Below are 23,019 nucleotides of genomic sequence, written 5' to 3'. Positions count from 1 at the left end.
GTTTTTCCCCATCTCTTTTTAAATGCTACTTTAGCTCTATCTTAGAAAATTCCTACTTCTAAGTTACCCCTGGGGCCTCTGAGGCCAGATTCTTATCCTTGTGTCAAATGGAACTCTCCGTAACGCCTGACACTAAGACATTATAAAGAGTCAGCGCCCTCAGACTGAAGTAAGGAAACTCCACTGTTTTCAGTTTGTGTTAGAAATCTTTTGTTGGCGTTCAATCTTGTTTCTTAATTGGGGTACAACTGCCATACATTTATATTAGTTTCATGTATACAACATAATGGTTCAATATTTGCACATATTGTGAAGTGATTGCTCCAATAAACCTAGCTAACATCCACCACACCTTACATAATTACAATTTTTTTTCCAGTGATAAGAACTTTTAAGATTTACTGTCTTAGCAACTTTCAGATATACATCATTATTGATCATAGTCATCATGCTCTGCATGGCATCCCTGGCACTTACTTAGCTTAGTACTGGAAGTAAATCCTATACATGGAATCCCCAGTTCTTAGTCTGATCCTACCAGCTAGCCCACAAGTTTCTGTGGAATCATTATTGTCCATGACCGTATTCACACAACAGTCCTGGCAGGGGCTGGGGTAAGGGCACCAGAGTTAACATGCTGCTTTCTTACCTTAAAAGAGTACTTACTCTATCTGAAGTGAGGGAGCAGTTTCTATCTTAACCAGAGTGTGGGTTACACAGCGGATTCATTTGTGAAAACTCACCAAGCTACACATTTGAGGGCTGAACATTTCACTGGATGGAAATTGTACACTGACTTTTTAAAAATGACTATCCGTTAGGATGCCTTTTCCATTTTTCCAAGACAGCAAAATAAGATTAATCAAGACTCCAGGAGAAGTGCCTGCCTCCTCAACATTCAGAAATGGCTTTGCAAAACACATTAGATAGGTGAGATTTTGCTTTTGTTTCTCCTAAAATGAGCAAGACATGCTGTAGCCTGGTTTCTTTTGGAGCAAGTCTGGCAGAGTAAGAGGGGAGGGGGGCTTTCCTCTCATTTTCAGTTTTAGGCCCATCTGTATAAGCTGAGTTGCCTAGCCCTGAACATGAAACAAAAGATGCCAACAGCTCTAAGCTGGATCCAGCTGCTTCTCGTTACTTCCACCAAACCACTACTGCTTCTCACCAGGATGGCCTCCAACCTGGACTGTCTGTTTCTACCTCTGCCTCTCTCAACAGTCTCTTCATGATCCAGTAGCCAAAGTGATGCTTTTAAACTCGAAGTCAGTCATGTTACCACTAGGCTCGAAACCCTCCAGTGAGTCCCCACTTCACTCAGCGCAAAAGGCAAAGTCCTCACTTACAGTGGCCTACTTGACAACGCCCAGCCACCTTCCAGCCCCCCCCGCCCCGGCCTCCTCACCTGCCACTCTCCTCCGTGCTCGCTCAACCACACGGGCTGTCCCTCCATCACACAAGGCATGCTGTTACCTCAGTGCCATGGCAGGAGCTCGAGTTTCCTCTGCTGAAACTCTTCCTCTCCGCTCGCGAACTCATTTAATTCCCTCACATGTCCCCAGTCTTCACTGAAATGCTGTTTCCTCAATGAGACTCACCTGACCACCCCATCAAAAATGGCAACCTCATTCCAATCCTACAGATGGCCCTCATCCTGCGCTAGTAGCTCTTCTGTCTGTACCACTGATCACCTACTAACATGCTCTGTAATCTCCTTAAAAGTATTGGGTTTGTTGTTTATGGATTGTCTCTCTCCTCTGTAAACACTTTGTAACTTCTTATTCACTGATGAAACTCAAGCGCCTAAAGGGTGTCTGGCAAATAATAAATGAGTGAATCTGGATGATAAGGTCAATTTTTTTTTATTCCGATACTTCTCTACATGACAAAAAAGAAGCTACAAAGGACACAGAAATCTTAAGAGCCATCTGAAGGCGAAGAGGGACAGAGCATTGCTTGGTCAGCTGTCTCCTCCCTGAGCCAGCAATTCAAAGATTCAGGCACACGTTTATACTTACTTGGAAAAAATGAACACAGGCCTCCCACTCTGCATGATCCAATTATAGTTCCAAAAAAATAACAGCCAATAATTACCAGGGGCTCACAGGGACAGCTCTAAGTGCCTAAACACCTGACTCCTCGGTCCTGTCAACAATCGGATGCAGCAGGTACTGGGTTTATCCCCATGCCATAATAGATGAAGAGCCAGGACCCAGGATTTGAACCACGTGATCAGACTTCAGCATCCGTTTTCTTAACCACATGCTCGCTTCCTCTCAACAATTAGATAAACCAGATACCTGACAACCTTGCTCAAACTAAGCCCAAGCACACTCCAAACGTCATGAATTCCAAACCTTTCGTGAAGGTACAGAGCACAGGGACATAAGGTTCTTACCAGGTACCCTCAAAGAAAGGCAGGGACAAGCACGTGAATTCTCTGCTTTTGACAAACCAGGCACTTCGGAGTCAGCGATATGGACTCTAGGACCCAGAGAGTCCCCTTGCTGTCCAAATTTATAGTCATTCGATGGCTGCAACACCAAAGCAGATTCCCCCAAATAAACTCTTTATCCATTATACACAAGAACATTTAAATAGCCCCTCTGATGGCTGTAAGTGAGTCCAGTTTGAGCCAGACTAACCTCATTTCCCTTTTGAGTAGGGTTATTAGACTGGGAGATCAAAGGAATGCTACAGACATATGGTATCTTGATTTCAGCAAACCATTTGACAATCACTCATGATGATAGATCTTGTGGGCAACGTGGAGAAATGTGGTTTGCATGGGAAGGTGGGGGGAGCATTCAGGGCTGCTGCAACAATGGTACCCAAGGAACAGTGATTAACAGACATCAGCTTGGAGGGATGCTGTTAGTACTGCCTGCCAGTGGGCTCTGGCCTTGAGTCCATCTGAGCATTAATTTTATCAAAGATGTGGGTGATGGGCTAGAATCATGTTTATGATGTCTGCAGAGAGCAGACTGCTGTGGGCAGTAGCTGACACACTGAATCAAGATTTTAAACCATCACCACTGATTGGAAATGAAAGAGCAAAGCAAGCAAGATTCAATTTAACAGAGACAATGGGGGAGTCTTATGAAATTTAAGTTCAAAAATACCAACTACACAAATGGAGTAGAGGAAGCCACGTGTAAAAGAACTTCCACCATAAAGGATAGGGGCTTGTTGGGCCATAAGAGCAATCAGGCACCAGCAGTGTCCTGCAAATGGTTAAAGCAACAAGGGCTACCTTAGTCCTAGGGGGACATCAGACAGAGAAAGGAATAGGCACACTCCTGCTCTCCACCTGTGGCAGGGGACAATCAGAGTGGAGAGGACAGGAAATTCGGCATTAAGAGCGCTGGTAGAAGGAACTAAAGTTGTTTTACCTGGGATAAAGAAAACTTAGAAGTGACAATAATAGTCACCTCTAGACACTTAATGATGTTCTGGAAAAGAGATTATAAGCAGATTCCATATGGCTCCAGACAGCAGATCAGGACTAAAAGGCAGGCACTGCCAAAAGATAGATTTAGTCTCAGTGTAAGTACTGACTGTTTTAGAGTGGTAACTCACCAGTAACAAAGTTGGGATGTGGGTGGCCTTTCCTAGGAATCTTGGAGGGCACGGAAATTCAATGGGCTTCCACTTGGGACATCTTCAAAAAGAGTCCCACCTTGGGTGGGCAGTTGGATGTGATGGGTGTTAAGGTCTTTCCCAACTCTAAGATTCCAAGACTCTTCAACTCTTGTGAACTTCATTTTACTCTTGGTTAACTTTGAGAGTCCCTTGGACTGCAAGGAGATTCAACCAGTCGACTCTAAAGGAAATCAACCCTGAATATTCATTGGAAGGACTGATGCTGAAGCTGATGCTCCAATACTTTGGCCACCTGATGCAAAGAGCCAACTCATCGGAAAAGTCCCTCATGCCTGGAAAGATTGAGGGCACGAGGAGAAGGGGATGACAGACGATGAGATGGTTGGATGGCATCACTGACTCAATGGACATGAACTTGAGTAAGCTCCAGGAGTTGGTGATGGACAGGGAAGCCTGGCATGCTGCAGTCCATGGGGTTGCAAAGAGTTAGACACGACTGAGCAACTGAATGACAACAGCTTTGAAGGACTTAGATGTTTCATAATTGAGTGATTTTTCATCATATGGATGATCAGGTCCTCAGAGTCCTATTTCAGTACACTCAAACCTTCTCATGTTCTCACGCCTGTCTTAGTCATTTACAAAGATGAGCTAGACAGGGTCTCTGCCCTTTGTGGGCTTACAGTCTGCTTAGGAGGGTTTGCCAAAACCTTATTTCAACAAATTTAGACCTTAGAATGGGAGCCTTACATTCAGAAACCATTCTCACCTCATTATCTTGTTTTCACTTGTTATCAAGATGTGATTCATAAGGAATTCTTGATGCAAAAAGAACGTTCAAGAAGTTTTGTGACTGAGGGTTTGTTCTGGGGATACTCTTCCCATGATTGTTTTTAACAGAGTGTCTTGCAAAATCTTGTGGTTCATGATTTTCATTAGAGAAATAAGAAATTCAACTGAACTATCAAAACAAAATTCCAACTACATTTAAAATTGTCTTTGTTCTAAAATTTCAAAATATTGGGAATTCCCTGATGATCCAGTGGTTAGGACTCGACACTTCCACTGCTGTGGGCCTGGGTTCAAGCCCTGGTCAGAAAACTAAGATCCTGAAACCCACAAGAGTGGCAAAAAATAAATAAATTCAAAGTCAGTGATCTTTAAGATGTTTGGGCTAACATGGGACAACAGGAAAGATGCCATGTGTAATTGGAACTTAAAGGTGATGACTATTGTAGAAAAGAAGCCCTGAGATTGAAGATGTGTCTGAGTGCTTCTGTGGAATTTACACCTTCCTGATAGCATTGTGTGGAAAACACTTCCACAAACACAAAGAGAGAAATCTTTACTGTTACCATCTTAGAAATATCAGCCCAACAGAATTGCAAGTATTTCCTAGGTAAAATAGTTCAGTAATTTTGATTTAAAAGCCCAATCCAGTACAACAAGAAAAGTCGAGGAAGAAATGCGTTGCTGTTACTGGTTATGAGGAAGTTACACCCATGGATTATTAACCTTTGAAAGATTGCTTTCTTCTCGGTTGCTCTACAAGAGGTTTTAAAGCAGCTTTCGGTAGAGCTGTTCGGATTCCATAATGTCTCAGAAAAACTTGCTGAGTAGAGCCAGGAGGAAAAGACACCTAACCACAGTGACAAAAACATCCCTCCCCCCCAAAGAAAACCCACATTAACCAGACTGTAAAGGGGTTTTGTGAGTGGTAGAATGAACAGAATGGGGAGGAAAGGGATCACCCTTCCAAAAGCAGGCTGAAGCCATGATGAGTGTTGCCATACCAAACCCAAATGAACGATTCACCCCACGTGTTACTTCTTAGACTACTTCTGGCTTTAGCAGTTTGGGGCTCAGCTGTGGCTGAAATTATGCATTCCAAATAGGGAGCATGGATCTCTTGGGGCCATCACTGGCCCAATTCCACAGGAAGACAAATGGCACTCTCAAAGGCTGGCTGACAGAACGCCAAGGAAATGACGGAGTGTGTCTTCATCACTGTAGGCCTGAGTTTGCTTTGGGCCCCTTCTCACTTCTGAAGCACTGAAGACCTCCTCCAACCCCAATAAGAGGTTTGAACTGAGAGCCCACTTAAGGGTGGTAAGTTATATCCAGGCCCACCACCAAGCATCTGGAAGGGTGTGCCCATGTGGCAAATCTAATAATCCTCAGGAAAGAAGTTTAGGGAAAAAGAAAGAGAAGCGTGACCTCTACCATACTCTTGGTCCCAGGTCTTCATCTTCACAGTTCAAAGATTAGACAGACTGTTCTGGCATGGGTTCTCCCAGACCTTATGAGCGCAAGTGCAAGCTCAAGGGCAAGAAGGTTTTATGGGAGTTGACCCCAGGGAGTACCCGTAGGTAAGAGATGGGGAAAAGAAGGCAGAGAAAACACAGTGTGTCTGAAGACAAGTCACTACGGTGAGCAACTGCAGCTCAGTCCTCTGGTGAATTCTGAAAGATGGTACAGAACATGCCTTGGAGCTCTCTCATCCAAGGGGCAAGGAAGCAGGGCCACTGGTTCCCCAGTGTCCTATCCATAACTGGTTGAGTACTGCTTCAAGGGCATTAACTCACTGGCACTTCTGAATTGCCCTCTGCGCAGGGCCTAGCATGGTCCATCAGGCAGAAAAAAAAAAAAAAAAAAAGAGGCCCTAGGCACAGTCACAGGAGTTAGCAGTAAGTAGCCTTCAGAATGAGAGGTGAGGGCTGAAGGAATCTAGCAGAGCACCCACACAGTCTGCTGTCCAGAAGGAGAAAAGCTAAGATAAAGGTTAGCACACAGTTCTAGAAAATTTGCAGGTGGAAGGCAGCAGGCAAGGGATCAGATTCCACTGTGCTGAGAAGATGACAACTCCACAGATTAGCCAAGAAAGCACAGAAATGAACCAGTGAAATGTTCCAGAGAGAAGAGCAGTATACACACTGGCCTGGAGAATTAGGGAACAGCCAGTAGAACTCAGTGTGACTGGACTGGGGTGGAAGGTGGGGAAGGCAGGGAGGGACACGACAAGTGGACAGAAGCATATTGATTTAAACATTGGAACTGCTCTAGATTTGTGCAGCCACCCATGGGAGAAAAGTCTAATGTTTGCAAATATAGTTTGTGCACTGAGACCTGGACCCTAGTTCTAGGCTCCAGCACTTTCCAGATGTTACTACACAGAGTAAGTTGTTAACTCTCAGTAAAGTAGGAAAATAATAGGACAATGACTCTCATAGAGTCATTGTGAAGATTCAATACAATGATTCATACAATGATCTTAGCACAAGGCTTGACATAGAGCAGAACTCAATGAATGTTAACTAAAAAATAAAATCAATCTACTTGTTAGATAACAAACGTGTCACTGCAGTAAAATGGGGAAATGATGGTCTTTTCAGTATGTGGCAGTGGATTAACTGTGCATCCACAGGGAAAAATGCATCTTGACCCCTTCTTCACACCATGTGTAAATATCAATTCCACGTGAATCATGGATCTAAATGACAAAGTCCAAACAAAAAAAAAAAACTTCTAGAACATAGAAGAATATCTTCATGACCCTGGGGTTAGTGAAGAATTTAAAAACAAATAAAACAGAGCACAAAGAACACTAACCATAAAGAAAAGGATCCATAAAGTGGATTACATAAAAACAAGAACTTCTGCTCACCAAGAGGTAACACTAAGACAGTGAAGAGGCACATGACAGAGAGACAGTAATTGCAGTATCTATAGCTCATAAATAACTTACATCCACAACTCCTACAGGAGAAGGAAAAAACATACAAAGAACCTTATTGAAAAATGAGGAAAAGAGAATATTCAAGTGGTCAAAAATATATATGAAAAGGTCCTCAATCTTATAAGCCATCAGTGAAATGCAAATTAAAACCACAATGAGATTTTTATTAGCTACCTACAGAGTAGCTACAATTAAAAAGACCATACCAGTATTGGTAAGGACATGGAGCAACTGCAACTTGCATATACTTCTGGGAGTATAAATTGGTACCACCAGTTTAGAAAACTGTTAGGCAGTAGCTACTAAAGCCAAACGTATATATCCCCTTTGATCTAGCAATTCCACTTTTAGACAGATTCCAAACAACTGTGTATTTATATATATGTATGTGTGTGTATTATATTCCAAACATAAGCCCACCAGAAAGCACATAGAAAAACATCTGTGGTGATAGCCCTACCCTGGAAATAACCCAAATATTCATCATTAGAACAGACCAACAAATGGTGGTATATGCACACAATGGAATTTTATTCAGCAATGAGAAGGAACAATCTACTGTACATACAACAGCATGGAAGACTCTTACCAATTTAATATTGGGTGAGGAACATGAGACACTTAAAGATATATACTATGTGACTCCGCTTACATAAAGTTCAAAAACCGGAAAACCTAATTGATGGAGGAAGTCTTCCCTTGGGGAAGAGGGTAGTGACTGATAAAATGGGCCTTGGGAGGGTGGTTCAAGATTCAGCAATGTTTTCTTTCTTGATCTTGGCGATGGTTACGTGAGATCCTCACTTTGTGAAAGTTAACCAAGCTATAAATTTATGGTCTGTGCCCTTTTCTGTCGATTTCCCCAGTGGCTCAGCAGTAAAGAATTTGCTTGCAATGCAGGAGCCACAGGAGATGCGGGTTCAATCCCTGGGTTGCAAGGATCCTCTGGGGGAGGGCATGGCATCGCACTCTAGTATTCTTCCCTGGAGAATCCCAGGGATAGAGAAGCCTGGTGGGCTACAGTCCACAGGGTCACAAAGAGTTGGACACAACTGAGAGACTTAGCATGAATTTTCAGCTTCAATATAAAAAGTACTTTAAGACTCAGAAACTAAATACAATCAACAGCAACCCAAAAGCCAATGTCATTCAAATGTCTCAGGATGAACAGTTTGGAGTTGAGACCCATGAAATAATTCCAAAACCTCCAGTTTCAGTGACCGAAAAGCTGGACTGAGTCCATGTTTATGACCCTAAGTCTCAGAAGGTTCTCCATACAGCCAGGGAACCCCTCCATACTTCTTTTCTGCATCCACATTCCCTTCCTGAGACAGCACTAATGCCTTGTCCTCTCTCCTCACATTACCAACACCCTCTCAACTGATTATCTCTCCAAGAAAGTCAGAGAAAAGAGATGGACTTGGGTAAGAACGCCCCATCCCACTGCTACCAGTTCACCAGTCCACCTATCCCTCTGCCCATATGTGTCATCTTCCCTCCAGTTTCTATGGGCGATGGTGCTCTGATCCCTTTCCCTCTCAGCCTCTTAAGGACGTCCATAATTATCCAGTTCTTTTTCCAGCATCATCAATTCTTCCCTTTCCATGGAATCTAAACATGCCTCAATATCAATACCTTTTATGAAAATCTCCCTGGGCCCTGCATTCCCCTCCAGCCACGATTCCATTCCCCCCTACCTTCACAACAACACTCCTTACAAGAGCTGTCTGTGCTTGCTCTCTCCTCTTCCACTTCTCCTGTTCTCTTCATCCCCTCTTATGTGGCCTTCCTCTCTACCCCTCCACTAAAATGGCACTTAGCAGGGCCACTCATTGCTAACAAGGTGCCAGACTCAGTGGTCTTACATCAGTACTCATCTTCCTCTCAGAAGCATTTGACCAAAATGATTCCCCCTCCATTCCTGAGACACCTCCTCCTGGCTTCCATCATACCACTCTCCTGATTTTCCTTCTAGCTTGCTCACTGCTCTTTCTTTTCTATTAAACTTTCAAAGTTGGACTGCCCTAGGGTAAGTCTTGGCCCCCTTTTCTTTACTCTCTATCTGGTCCTGAGCTCCAGGGTTTCACATATCATCTCTGCCCTTACATCTCGCATCTGCATCTCCAGCCTGGACCTCTCTCTTGAGTTCTGAATTCACACATCTAATCGTCTTAGACACAAGCATCTCACGTTAACATAGCACAAACAGATAAGTATCAGTTCCACTACCCTCTACCCCAACCATAAAAGATCTACTCTTATATAAACCTTACCCATTTTTGGAAATGGACCTTCTATAAGCTATTTAACGAAAAAAACTCACTAGGAGTCATCCATAATAATTATTATTATTTTCTGCTCTTATACCATGTAACCAATCTAATTGGTAAGTCCTGTCAATTCTATCTGCAAAATGAATTTACAATCTGAGCCTTTCTCACTGTCTATTGAGTCCCAGCCATGGGCACCACTTGCACTGTCTAACTGGTCTACCAGCCTCCAGACTTGCCTCCAGAGTGACTTTGCTGAAGTGTGTGTCAGATGATGTCACCCCTGCAAAAACCACTCCAGCCTGTTTCAGGGCAACAGGAAGCAGCTATCCAAGGATGAAGCAGCATGGACAATGGTGATATGGGTGGAAAGGCTATACAGGGGTATGGAGGCATCCAGACACATTCAAGGAGGGAGAAGAAGGAAGCCCGGTCACTTTTAGGCTTCTTCTCCCTTTGAAACCCCCTTAGGCTTTGAGCAACACTGAAGGGAGACGCATAACATAGCAGATGCCACTGGTTCTCCACCCACACACAGCCCCTTTCCCCTTCCCAGGCGACCCCAGCAGAGATTCCCAAACACACCACAGACATTTTATCTTAAATATTTATTTACTTGGCTACACGAAGTCCAAGTTGTGGCATGCGGGATCTTCACATCTAAAAGGTCCCGCATGCCACACCACAGACTTTTGACACCTCTCCGCATGGCCCAGGAGCCTGCTGAGCCCACACCTGGGGTGGGTCTCAAGAGCCAGGGAGTTCAGGCTCCAAGTGCTCTCATCAGTGAGTGGTGGAAGTTGACGGAGAAATACTCCAGCTTCCTCATTCCTCAGCAGAACACTTCCGGATGTGTGCTGGATTGAACCCCAGTTGCCCACTCCCCTACTCGTTCCCTGTGCTTCATGGGATCCCCTCTCAAAGAAACTCCTTGCACAGAACTCCTTGTCTCCACCTCTGCACACTAAGAAGCCCAAATTAAGACACAATACTGTGTTTTTCCTCCCAAAGGTAATGCCTTTATGACATCAAACAGGAACAATGTCATCCCAAATTTATATGGACAAGAGAAGAGAGAGGTATGGGTACAAAGCATGGAGATCATGTTTTAGAAAAATGTAAAAATAATAGGAGATTTTAAGTCTATCCCTTTTATTATATGAGACCCATCTTTAATTATTTATTCATATATAAATACATATAAAGAGTATGAAAGAAAGTGAAAAGTGAAAGTAGTCAGTCCTGTCCAACTCTTTGCGACCCCGTGGACTGTAGCCCACCAGGCTCCTCTGTCCACGGAATTCTCCAGGCAAGAATACTGGAGTGGGTTGCCATTCCCTCCTACAGGGGATCTTCCGGACCCAGGGACTGAAACCAGGTCTCCCGCATTGTGGGCAAATTCTTTACCATCTAGGCCACCAGGGAATCGCCTAAACTGAGTATATGTTCATTATATGTTCATCACTTGTAAACACACACCAAAAATCCCTTTTTATCCATTAACCATTAGTCTGTACTCCAAACAGTGTAAAGGATTGTATTAAATTCTGGGTACATAACTATCCACCCCTGCCTCTAAAGAAAAAAGGGAGAAAACTCATTCTGCTCCAGTGTTGAGTTTCACTTATGAGAAATCTCATTTAAGGGGCAGTGTCACACACACACACACACACACACGAAATGTATGCACCACTCAACAGTCTGCAAAACTTCCCTCCACTCCTTTTGAAGTGAAATCAGCACTCCCCTGACCGCACTCCCTAGATATCAGCGCTGTTGAAAGTGAAGGGCCTGTCCCTGCTGTGTGGTTTGGGGTAAAAAAGGAGGTAGGATTAAAGCGCTCATTTCAAGTCCCAAAAGTAAAATACGACTTGGCCCACGGCAGTCCTAATTCTTTCCAGAACTCATCCCCGGAATTGCCCTTTAAACAACCAGTCATTAACCCAACTCCGGGTCTTTTATAGCTGCGAAAACCGATCGCGCACATCATTTATTCATTACGCTTATTATTATTGTTATTGCAGAAAGCAGCGAATTCCCGGGCCGGGGTTCAAAGGGGTTTTACTTTATTTTATTTTGGGGAAGGAGGGCAGTGCTCGAGCGGGAAGGGTTGGTTAGAAGGCTGGGCCAGGTTGCAGGGCAGAGGTGCCCGGAAGTCCCCGGGGAAGAATGCCGAGAGCGCCCCCGCCCCGCGCGCTCAGCGGCCACCGCGCACCGGCGCAGCTGCTGCAGCAACCAGGGAAGCTTCTTATGTAAGGCAGAGCCGCTGACATCACCTTCGCTGTGAGCGTCGCAGCCGCTGAACTAGGCGCCAAAGGGCCGGCATGCTAGCCTAGGGCCCCCGCCCACCGTCCGCTCGGTTCTAAATGACTCCGACACCTTCTGATTTGGCCAACAGTGCGCCAGGGGACCCTCCTGAGCGCCAGAATCACATTTATTGGGAGCCCTGGGATGTCGCAAGAGTGAAGTTAACAGGCAGCAAAGGTGCCCAGGGGTCTTGCACACTCGGGTGAAATTGGATGATAGTACATGTTGGGGTGGGGGGTGGGAGGGGGGCGCGGAACACCTCCAAGATTCTTGGAGGGCAGATGGCAGAGAGAGTCAGTCAGTAGGAACCCTGTTGTGGTCAGGGCAGGAGAGATGCCCAAGGGTCTCCTCGACCTCCCCAGGGTCCGGGACACTTCTCCCTCCACGCCCTTCCCAGGCCACAAGGCTGGAGCAGAGCGCTTCGGAGTTCACTCCGGGAGGCGTGCGGCGCAGCGCTATGGCGCACACAGGCGCGGGGCACAAGTTCGGAGCTCGGTGCAGCCCCTGAGGTCACAAGAGGGCCAAAACTGCCACGGCATAGCAGAAGCCCTAAAAGGCCACTTTACTTCCCGAGCCCCCCCAAGCACGCGCTGGGGTGGGGGTGGGAGGACGACACAGGGCTCAGGACGGGCTGCTGGAAACCACAGAAGTAGCACCAACCCTCTGCCTCCCGGGGAGGGACGGAAAAATCGAGCCCTAGAAGTCAATGGCAGACCCCTCGGCCTCCTCTGTCCCCATAAATGCTCCCTCTCTGTCCACCGCTGCCTTTGAGGTCAGAGACCGCCCCCTTTAACTTTCTCCCCTGGCGTCTGCATCCCTCACCCGAACTCCGGGAAGACTGGGGTGAGTCCCAGGGGAGGGGAGGGATGGGGAAGCAAGAGTAAGGTGTAAACCGCAGCAGGCGCGGCGCCGCGAGGCTGGGATTGTGGCGACCGCGGAGGGCGCGAGGGTGCGGCGCCGGAGCTAGCGCTAGGCGGGCGGACCGCGCGGGTACTCACGCACTGCCTCCTGCTTGGGGTCCAGCGTGCCGAGCACGCGCTGCACGCCGCCAAGCTTGCCCTGCAGCGCCCAGACGCGACGGTGGGTGAGCTGGATGTCGCTCTCGAGCTCCTGGAAGAGACTGCACGCGTGCCGGGCCACGTCCGAGAGCTGCCGGAGGACGCGGGCCAGCGCCGCGTTGCTGACCGCGCACAGGTCCAGCATGAGCAACACCGCGGTGGCTGCCGCTGAGGACGCCTCGCCAGCCACAGACGCCGCCTCCAGGACCCCTGCCACGCTCTCCTCACCCGCCGCGGGCGCCTCTCCGTGCGGTGGCGGCGCCTGGTCGGTTGGCGCGGGCAGCGGCGGCCCCGGAGGCGCGGGGGGTGCGCGGGGAGGCTCCTCTGGCCCCGGCGCCACGGCCTCGTCCCGTCGGCCGGGCAGCTGCAGGGGCGGCGGCGGCGGTTCTGCGCTGCCTCCGATCGCGTCCTCCGCCGGGTCAGGCGCCGGGCGTCGCTGCCGGCACAGCCACTGCGGCTCCACGATCCGCTTGGCGAAAGGCATCCCGCGCAGCCGGGCCGCGACTTTCTGGTCTCCTCAAAGCACCCCTGGCGAGTGGGGAAGCGGGCGCGCCCACCTGGGTGGAGAGGCGGCTGGAGTCCAGGGAAGGTGCGTTCGGGCAGTCCAGATATGCAGGGAGCTCCTCGCTCACCTGGCTTCCTTCTCTTCCCCGCCCTCCTCCTCGTGCACCGTTCCCTGAGTAGGATGACAAGCACCGGGCACGGAAATCCCGGGGCGCGCCTAGACTCTCCTCACTTGCTTCCAACCTGGGTCGGCTGGCTCAGCTCCATCATTCCTGCGCTCGCCGCCGCCGCCGCCCCGGCCGCTGCCGCCGCCACCGCCTATATAAATGGGCGTGTGTGTATGTGTGTGTGTGTGTGTATGTGTATGCGCGCGCGAGCACGCGCACGCGCATGTGTCTGGGTGGGTGGGTGGGTGTGAGTGTGTGCGCGCGCCTCAGTTTGAAAGTACCCCGGCACAGGCCTCTCCCCGCGCGCCCGTCGGCCGCTCCGGGGAGCAATTGCGCCCGGGATCTCTCGCCCTCTCTGGGCGGGGAGGTGGTTTCGGAAAGGCGCTTTGAAAACCCGGAGAGAGGAATCTGCCTCAGCCCAGGCGCAGGAGGCGGCGCGGGGGCGGCGGGGCGGACGCAGGGCAGGGGAGGGGAGGGGGAGAGGCCGGGGCGAGGGGGCGCAGCGCCCTGTGCGGCCGCTGGGAGTCACTGGTGGCCTCACCTCTCCAGGCTTGTTCTGATGCAAAGACACTTCCTAGCCTCGGTGGGGTTAGGATTGAGACTGTCAGCGTGGTGGCGGCGGGGAGTCCTCAAGTTGGGGTTGGGGGTGTAAGCGCGGAAGAAGGAGGTGGGGTATTGGGGATGCAGCAGCTTTGACGTGTTGGAGCAAGTTGCTTCTGCCAAATTCCAGCTCTGAGCAAGTCCTTTGCGTTCCTAGCAGGGAAAACTGGGCTGCCCCTCAGAGTGCATCCTGGTGTGGCCAGACCGGCAAACGTGCAGCTTATACCACTTCCTGGGTATTCGTCTGCCGCTGGGTTGGACCAGGTCTCTATAGAACATCATGACTGAGACCCAAACCACCCATGAGCAAAAACCCCAGAAAACTGCTTGCAGAACTCATTGACACATCAGGTGGGATAAGCCAGATTACCTCCCTGTCACCCTACTCTGCTGATCACACACAGGGATGTTAAAGCTCTCCATCACAGAGCTGATGATTCACAGAAGAAAATAAAGTTTCCCCCTCTGGTTAACTGAAAGGTGTAATTTCTAAAAAGGTATGTACAGTATTTCACTTGCACCAGTCTAAGCCTGGATGCTGTCAGCCTAAAAGCTAAAAAAGAGTTTGAGAAATGTTAATAAAATGCATGCCTTCATCTCTCCAAAAAGAATACTGTAAAAATATTTTTTTTTATTTTAAAGCCACAAGCCAGATCTTGGGAATGCAGACTTCATTTCATGTGTCTAAAGAGAACATGGAAAAAATATGTTTTATGGCAACAATAAAGTCCTCCAGACCTGTGGTGGGGTCTCCTCTCCACTCTCCCTGCCTTTATAGCAGCAGCCTGCATAAGGCCCCACACTCGGCACTCTGGACGGGCTCACACTTAAGTTATAAAGGCTTCAACAGACACCCCTCTCCTACCTCAAAAAATAACATTTTTGTCAAGAGAGTGTCCTTGTTCATAAAAGATCCAGACTGAGGATGTGGGGGTAAAAGGACATGATGTCTTCAAGGTACACATGAAAGTGATCCAGTAGCAACAAGAAGAATGATGGTGATAAAGTATATGGACAAAGAAGGAGAAAAAGAAAACAGGACAAAATGTGCAAAATAGTGAGTCTAGGTAAAGGGCATATTGGGATTCATGGTACATTTCCTGAAACTTTGAGTCTGTTTCCAAATAAAAAGTGAAAAAAGAAAGCATCTTTTGGGAGTTTGTTTGTTTTTTTATCTCACAAATCTAAAGAGCTTAGAGCTGGCTGTTTTCAAATTCAGCTTGACTTTTTAATATGATCACAATTCTGAACATGAGTTCTTCTAGGTAGCCAAGCCACCCGCTTCTCCCTAAACACTGAGGCAGAAGGAATAATGAGGGTATGTAAAAGGATCCAGGTAGGGGGCCTTGCAATGGGTCTGCCCCACATCTCACTGCCCTCCCCTGGCACTGCCCTAGTCGTAGCCTTCAGGGGCCAGTGCTGCGAGGCCAGCAGGACATGACCAGGGTGATGAGCAGGGGGGGGTCTCATTCCTAATGGGAGCTTCGGATTACTGGGGAATTCCTTCCTTGGCCCTGACCACCAGACAGAGGTGATTGAAGGGGAGGACAGAAAAGTCCCCATGGGGAGGGGAAGCTGTCCTCCAGGCCCAGGAGGGGTAGAATTCCAGGAAGTAATTAAGTTCGAGAGCAGGCTAGCTACCTTGGTGTCTGCCCCAAAATGGTCAGCAGAGTCAGGACTTCAAAACGATTCAAAGTACAGTTCAGCTGTGTGAAAAGGGAAACTTTTTGTCATCTCCTGGACTCCTGCTCATGTGCTAAATAAAGCCACGTGGACAAAATAAAAAGCTTTGATTATGGCTATTGATCTCCTTCATTCTCAGTGGCCCCCAAAACCTCCTCTGGTAGCCTGCAGGGACCTCTCAAGGTCACTTCAGCATTTTCGTCTTGATAAGTCTGAAGGATGGCTTTCCTTTCAAAGTAACCAAAAATAAAACTAATACAAATTAAAATATGCATTCATACCGGTGGACTGATGTGTTTCTCAGTCCACTGGAAGGTGTGAATAAAGGCACTTTTAGAGAAGTGATTGTTAGGCTTCCCAGACACTGTCTAAATAAAAACTGTGTGCTAGCTTTTCAAGGGCAACTTCAGACCACCTCAGGCCTCACCGTATCCGTCCCACTTCAAACTTCACCCCCGCCCCCCGTCCCACCCCACAGGCACGGTTTTAGTTTGGTTCCTACTTCATAGAACTGAAACACTGAAATCATGTCATCATGAGGGGGTGCATGAATATTCTTTGTGCCAATGAATTTTCCATGCATCCAGGAGCTGTCGCTCTTATTCAAATCTCAGATTGCCCCATTTGACTCCGGGTTTTCCCACAAAAAGCTCTGATGAAAACAAGATTGACATCTGAAGCCAGACTGTTACATCTACTTATGTGCGTGTTCATCTCTCTGGATCACGATCCCCTCCCCCCCGCCCATGTACACATATTTATCACCAAGAGCTTGCAGCCCAAAGGGAAAGAAAGGAGGCATTTAAAAATGACCCCATTGCTGAAGTCCCAGCAGTCATTCATGCAGCTCAGAGGCCAGCACAATCCTCCCGTAAACTTAAATGTTCGGTCAGTATAAACCTTATGCCATTATAAAATGAACGAAGTATACTGTGTCCGCCCACTGCCCAGTTACACACGTGCCTGTGGCTATCCAGGGGGGCTGTGGTCTTTGCTGAAGGACTGGCATGGAGGGGCCACCCAGCCCCTTGACCTCCAGCCTGGCGAGCCTCGCACTCCGCAGAGCCGTCAGCAAGCAGCCCCTGGAACCTCACAAGCAACCAAGCAGAAATTCCCGAAAAATTCTTCACCAAAAACGTCTGTTCTGTTTCAAATACCCCAGCGTAGATGCTGCACCACCATTATTTATACTTGAAAAATATTTCTTTTGTCCAAGAAATCCCAGGAGATACATGGGCCTGTTAGAATAACCATGTAATTATAGTGACTGGAGTCTCCCTCCCTCCACTCGGTGGCACCTATTCCTCTTTCATTCACTCCTAAAAGTCCCGCCACTAAGTAAAAAGCTATAAAATAAAAACCATTTTCAGTCAGTTTACTGGTCAAAATTATGAGCCTCCCATCTCAAGCCAAGTTACCTAAACCATTTTGCAATACGAACATCTATCAAGTTTACATAAGGAAAAAGCAACAATTGGAAAGTAAATGAATGAGGTTTGTCTATAAAACGTAATGTGAAGATATCTTGTAATGGGGGTGCCTTCCACTTGCCAAAGGTGGAAGCACAGATTTCAGAGTCTGGAGCATGGAGTGGAGAATAAATGAAAAGCTGCCATTCTTGGGAAACTACTGGAGAGTCATATGGTTCACATTCAAGCAGAACACTTTTTGGAGCTCACGGTTATCCTAGGCTCAAACTGCACCCACAAATAAAGTTAGAGCACAGAAGAACACCTTGGGGGCAAAAGAAAAGCTGAAGGTGGGAGAGCCATGAAACACATGGGCAGAAGGCATCCGCATGGCCATGGGGAAGGCTGCAGAAGGTATTACTGGCCTCTCGCTCCACATCAGGGCTCCCAGGGATCTTCTCCCCAGTGCTGTGTTTTTTGCTGAGCTCTGAGATTCCCCCGTTCCCGCTCTCCTTTAGCTGTGCTGGGGCACGGGAGGAAGGCAGAAGCCCATGCTTATACACCGTCCCGTTAGAACCAGCATGCTTTCTCCCAGTTCACAGCATGGACATTATGTCCAAAGACTTCTTGAATTAGTTTCTGAAACTCAAAAGTTCAAGTTCTTCTAGTTCAAGAACCTTAAATTTGGTCTTATGTACCCATGTTCCCAGGGCTTCCCCAGTGGCTCAGTGGTAAAGAATCCGCCTGGCCAATGCAGGAGACATGGGTTTGATCCCTGGGTCAGGAAGATCCTGGAGAAGGAAACGGCAACCCACTCCAGTATTCTTGCCTGGGAAATCCTATGGACAGAGGAGCCTGGTGGGCTACAGTCCATGGGGTAGCAAAAGAGATACGACTTAGTGTCTAAACAACAACAACAATCCATGTTCCCAGGAAACACCGGGGGGGGGGGGGTGAAATTCATTAAATATCAAAATGTGAATCCACCGTACACCTAAATTCAGGTACCTGTCTATTGACAACTATCATGTGTATAATTTTCAGGGTGGGGGGTGGTGAAGCTATATACCAAAACAGAAGGATTTCCTTTGTTTTAGTTTGTACTTTTCTTCCTCAAAATCTTCATGTAGTTTATGAAGTATGCAGGACACAGCGTTTTTTTTTTCCCTCTGCATTTTACTGGCAGGAAAACATGGGCAGAAAAAAAATCATGCTATTAAATGGTTTTCCCAAAATGCCAAAGACAGCAAATCCAAAGACTGTTCCAACCAGCCTTTTTATCTTTCCTGCAAAGAACTGTTGATTACTCACATTGTTTCCAATGGGAGAGATTTCAACTTCTTTCTTATCTTCAAAAATCCTAGCCTCACATTTTAAAACTGAATATAATTTTAAACATGCTAAATCTGGATCTAGTCAGAACTGCAAATACATCAAAATAACGGACAGAGTTAAAGCAGATGGTGATAGCAAACAACCAGGGAGTTTCATTCACTTATTCGTCCCTCTGGTTATGCAACAAACATTTACCGGAAGCTTTATTTACTGAGTGCAAACATTTATCGGGTGCTCAGGCCTCTCTTTGCTGCCAGGGATATAAAAGAAAAGAAGACACAAACATCGCTCTCAAAGGGTGGAATCTAGTAGAGTAGATAGACAGGTAAACAAACAATGGTAGAGCAATTCGGGCAAGCTGTAATAGAGAGAGGAATTAAGTGCTGCCCAGAATCCCAGGGCGATTACCACTGTCTGGGGGGAATCCAGACTGGAGCAGGGATGCTAAAAGCAACTCGGGTTTCAGTGCTGCTTCTTACAGCTTAGAAACAGAAAGATTGAAGCTGAGACCAAGCATCACCACATGGTTAAAAGCAAAACACAGTGGCCCAAACTGAGACCCTCCAACCAGCTGCAAGGGAAGACAAGCTTCTGACTAGTATCATTAAAGCGCATTTGCAACAAATCTTTTCAAAATCCTACAAACCAGTTGGTAGGAGAAAGAATGTGGAAATTATGTTGCTTTTCTTTTGAAAGCTGACTTAAAAAGTTCACTCTTTGGCAAGGCTGGCTTTAGAAAGAGGAAGTGGATTTTTAATATATTTACTATGAAGCAAAGTCTTCGACTGGGTTAAGTGAACCACCATCTCTGGAGCACATGGCCCTAATAAAGCGAAACAGCCATTCCCCAAGGGTTCACAAGCTCCCCACCGGCACCGCCTTTTTTTTTTTTTTAAACTGTTCAGAGATTGCTCTTCAAGCACCCTTCTGTGACAAAAACACCCAGCGCTGGCCTTGACCCAGAGGAAGTGCTTTGGACTGTGGTGGTCCTGAAATAAATCAGCTCGAAGAGAAGAACTTGAGGGAGTGAAATCTACAACTCACATTATCAGTCTGGGATGGAGTCCTTGTGAACGGCGGAGGCAGCAAGCTTCAAACTTTATCAAGATCGTTGTGCTCATTAAGGAAGTGAAATTAAGCCAGATTTGAAGGAAAGCACTGGAGTAATTACAGAGTTATGAAGATTTAAAAGCTATGCGCCTGGGCACGCAGAGCACAACGTGTTTCCTTTGGGTTCAGAGACACCGCAATTACAGGGCTTAAGGGTAGCAGAGCACCGAATTAGAACTCCCCATTAGTTTGATTAATCACCGATGTAAGTGCAGGCACTGCAAATGGCTGTGGCTCAGCTTGATTTGTGTCTCTTCCTCGCCTCCCTCTCCCCCTTTCTCCCTCTATTTCCTTTACAAGATGAGGGGGTCAGGGAAGAATATGAACCTTGTATTAATGATAAGACACTGGGTGCAAGAAAAGTTAAAACTTCCTGAAGCTTAATGATTTCCCTACATTGGTGCTGGCTTTGCCAAGACTTGTATAATAGTGTGTTCTTTCTGCCTCCCAGGCTGTTAAATGGTAATGGTACAGCAGTGACATGTTAGTAAATCTAATAAGAAAACTGGAGAATAAAGTATTTTATGTGGGTGTAGAACAAGTTAACATCCCCATAGAAAGCTCACCAAGATAATAATATATGATATTGCATTCGACGGGCTATAACAAAAAAACAAACAAAAACCCCCAATATCTAGCCAATTAGCAATAATGGGTGAGAGCCTGGCTCTTTTGAAGGAATTGTTACACCCTTTGGATAAAATTGACTTATAAATCTACTTGCAGAAATAGTGTCTTTTCTGGGAAAACAATGCTGCTGGTGTGAGGTAAGTATTTTGGGGTCAGGATATTTGACTCAGTGCCTCCATGTCAATATAACCAAAAGTACGGCCAATTTTTTTATGAATGGGGAAGACAAAGGCTCAAAAAGTGAATGCACTAATTCAAACCTAGCAGAACCACTCAGAGGAAGAACGCTGTAAAGGAAAATCCAGAATTCTTGGCACAAAGGCACTTTACTGGACAGGCCAGCCTTTGAATTGTGCGCTGAGATGACCCTTGATGGGAAAGGTGGTTTTGTCAGCGGGAGATTTTTTAAATAAAAAATGTCACTGAAATTTACTTCTGTGACCCTTTTCATATTTGCATGTGAACTGCAGGGCTCCTGGGATCAAATGGGAGACAACTGACCAGCCATGCCTCTTAAATTATTTTTCTGGAGGTGTTTTCTTTCTCCACCTCAATTGTAAAGATCCAGGAATAACAGCCCAGTGAACAAAGTAGACATTTTTATTTCTCATCTTGTCTCAATGGTCTCATAATGGGTTCAATAAGAGTCTGGAAATAATGAAAGCTTCTCCATGGAGAAACACAAGACTCACTATACGAAAACAGCAGCGCCTTGGAGTCGCCTATAGTAACGGCAACACCAGCAGAAACATTGCAGCAGTCCGATTTTCCTCCTTAAAAGAAAAAGAATTTTAAAGGTGATCATCGTCCACACTCACTAGGGTACAGACGGAATATCAGGCCACTAAGTGAAAAATAAAACAGTTATCCAAGAATTCTGTTGAGAAAAAAAAAGTGGTAAGCAAGTGCCTGGATTACAGGCTCATTTTTATTTGTTTTGAAACATGTTCCAAGTATTTCCTGGGCTTCCCTTGTGGCTCAGCTGACAAAGAATCTGCCTACAATGCGGGAGACCTGGGTTTGATCCCTGGGTTGGGAAGATCCTCTGGAAGAGGGGAAGGCTACCCATTCCAGTATTCTTGCTTGGAGAATTCCATGGACTGTGCAGTCCATGGGGTGGCAAAGAGTCGGACACCACTGAGCGACATTCACTTTCAAGTATTTCCTGTGAGTTTTGGGAAGAAGTTCAACCCTGGTTGCTATGAAAGTCATAAGAAAATGGATGAGGAAGGAGAAAAAGAGAAAAAAGGATTTGAGGGTTTTAAATCACTTTCCATTTTTCTTTGAATTTTGCCTTTCTTTGCCCTTAGGAGAGACAGTGTTCATTTTTAAGCATCCAGAGCCTTACTCAGGTTTAGTACAGTGACAGACACAGTCATCTGCCTCCCCACTAACCCCTTCTCCTTTTCTAACAGCATCTCCATTGTGTTCTGGTTGCAATGGCACCAGCCAATCTGCTCCCCATCCTAGACTCCGTTGCATTCAGGATGGTCCAGATGATGCAGTTCTGGATGAAGACTTCCCTTCTCATCTTTGGCCCTGGGGAATAGACTGGAGGCTGAGAGGGAAGGGCTGTTATGCCACTGTGACGGACACAAGGATGAAAGCAAAGGCAGAAGCCTCTTGGAGTGTAAATAATGGAGCAGAGTGATGCCCCAGGCCTGGCTTCCCCCACTCCAGATTTCTTGCACTGTGAAAAAAATAAGCCTCTATGCAAGCCAATTACTACACGTGGTCAGATGCAGCTCTGATTAACAGGAGTCCCAGTTCCTTACAAAAGCATTGCTCCAACAGTCCAGCACCAGAGCTCTGGATCTTCCTCATTCATTCATTCCACAGATGTCTTGCAACAAACAAATACCTACTATGTATTTGTGACTATTCTGGGAACCAAGGAATCGCCTTCGAGTTAAACAAAACAAAGACATGCCCTCAAGGTGTTTCCCTTCCAGTTAAACAGCATTAAATAATCATTGTCCAATAACAAACAGTTCACATATTCAAAACATGGTGCTGGTCCAGTTCTAAGATAAAGAAGTACTACAGATGTCATGTAGAACATGACAGATATAATTAACATTGCTGTATGTTATATATGAAAGTTGTTAGAGTAAATCCCAAGAAAAAGACTCAGTTTTTCTATTTCTTTAATTTTGTATCTATATGAGATGACAGATGTTCACTAAACTTATTGCGATAATCATTTCATGATGGATGTAAGTCAAATTATGATGCAGTACATCTTAAACATATAAAATTCTACATGTCAATTATACCTCAATAAAAATGGGAGGAAAAAAGATGATTCTACTGGGTTCATATACTTAAAATAATAAAAAAGAAATGATGTCTGTAGCAGGTGATGCTGAGTCCCTTGCAGAACGCCTTCACCTGGCTGGAGCGCTCAGCTTCACACGCCTGTAGATGTAGGCTGCTCCGGAGGGTTTCCTGTGTCCCACTCGAGCTACCTGTGAGGTTACATCCCTCTGGAAGGGCAGGCAGGGCCAACGACTCAGTGGTACAGAGTGGAACACTCTCTGTGATGCTATCCACACCCCAGAGCTCTTTGTGGCATCAGGCTGAGGCTGCCTTGTCCTGAATCTACATCTT

The 23,019-nt window shown here is 46.5% G+C and overlaps 1 protein-coding gene across 1 annotated transcript in view; it reads right to left on the bottom strand.

Annotated features, from left to right (window-relative positions):
* NHS (NHS actin remodeling regulator) overlaps window positions 1-13,829 on the bottom strand; it is a 338,164-nt gene extending 324,335 nt beyond the window's left edge. The window contains exon 1 of the mRNA XM_065914796.1: window positions 12,912-13,829. Within this exon, the coding sequence (XP_065770868.1) occupies window positions 12,912-13,455 (544 nt within the window). The 5' untranslated portion in view covers window positions 13,456-13,829. The remainder of the gene's footprint in view (window positions 1-12,911) is intronic.
* Window positions 13,830-23,019: the final 9,190 nt, after the last annotated feature.

This window comes from Muntiacus reevesi, chromosome X, assembly GCF_963930625.1.
Source record: "Muntiacus reevesi chromosome X, mMunRee1.1, whole genome shotgun sequence".
Taxonomy (NCBI): domain Eukaryota; kingdom Metazoa; phylum Chordata; class Mammalia; order Artiodactyla; family Cervidae; genus Muntiacus; species Muntiacus reevesi.
Note: the sequence above shows the minus strand (reverse complement) of the source record. Positions and strands in the feature narration are given on the sequence as shown.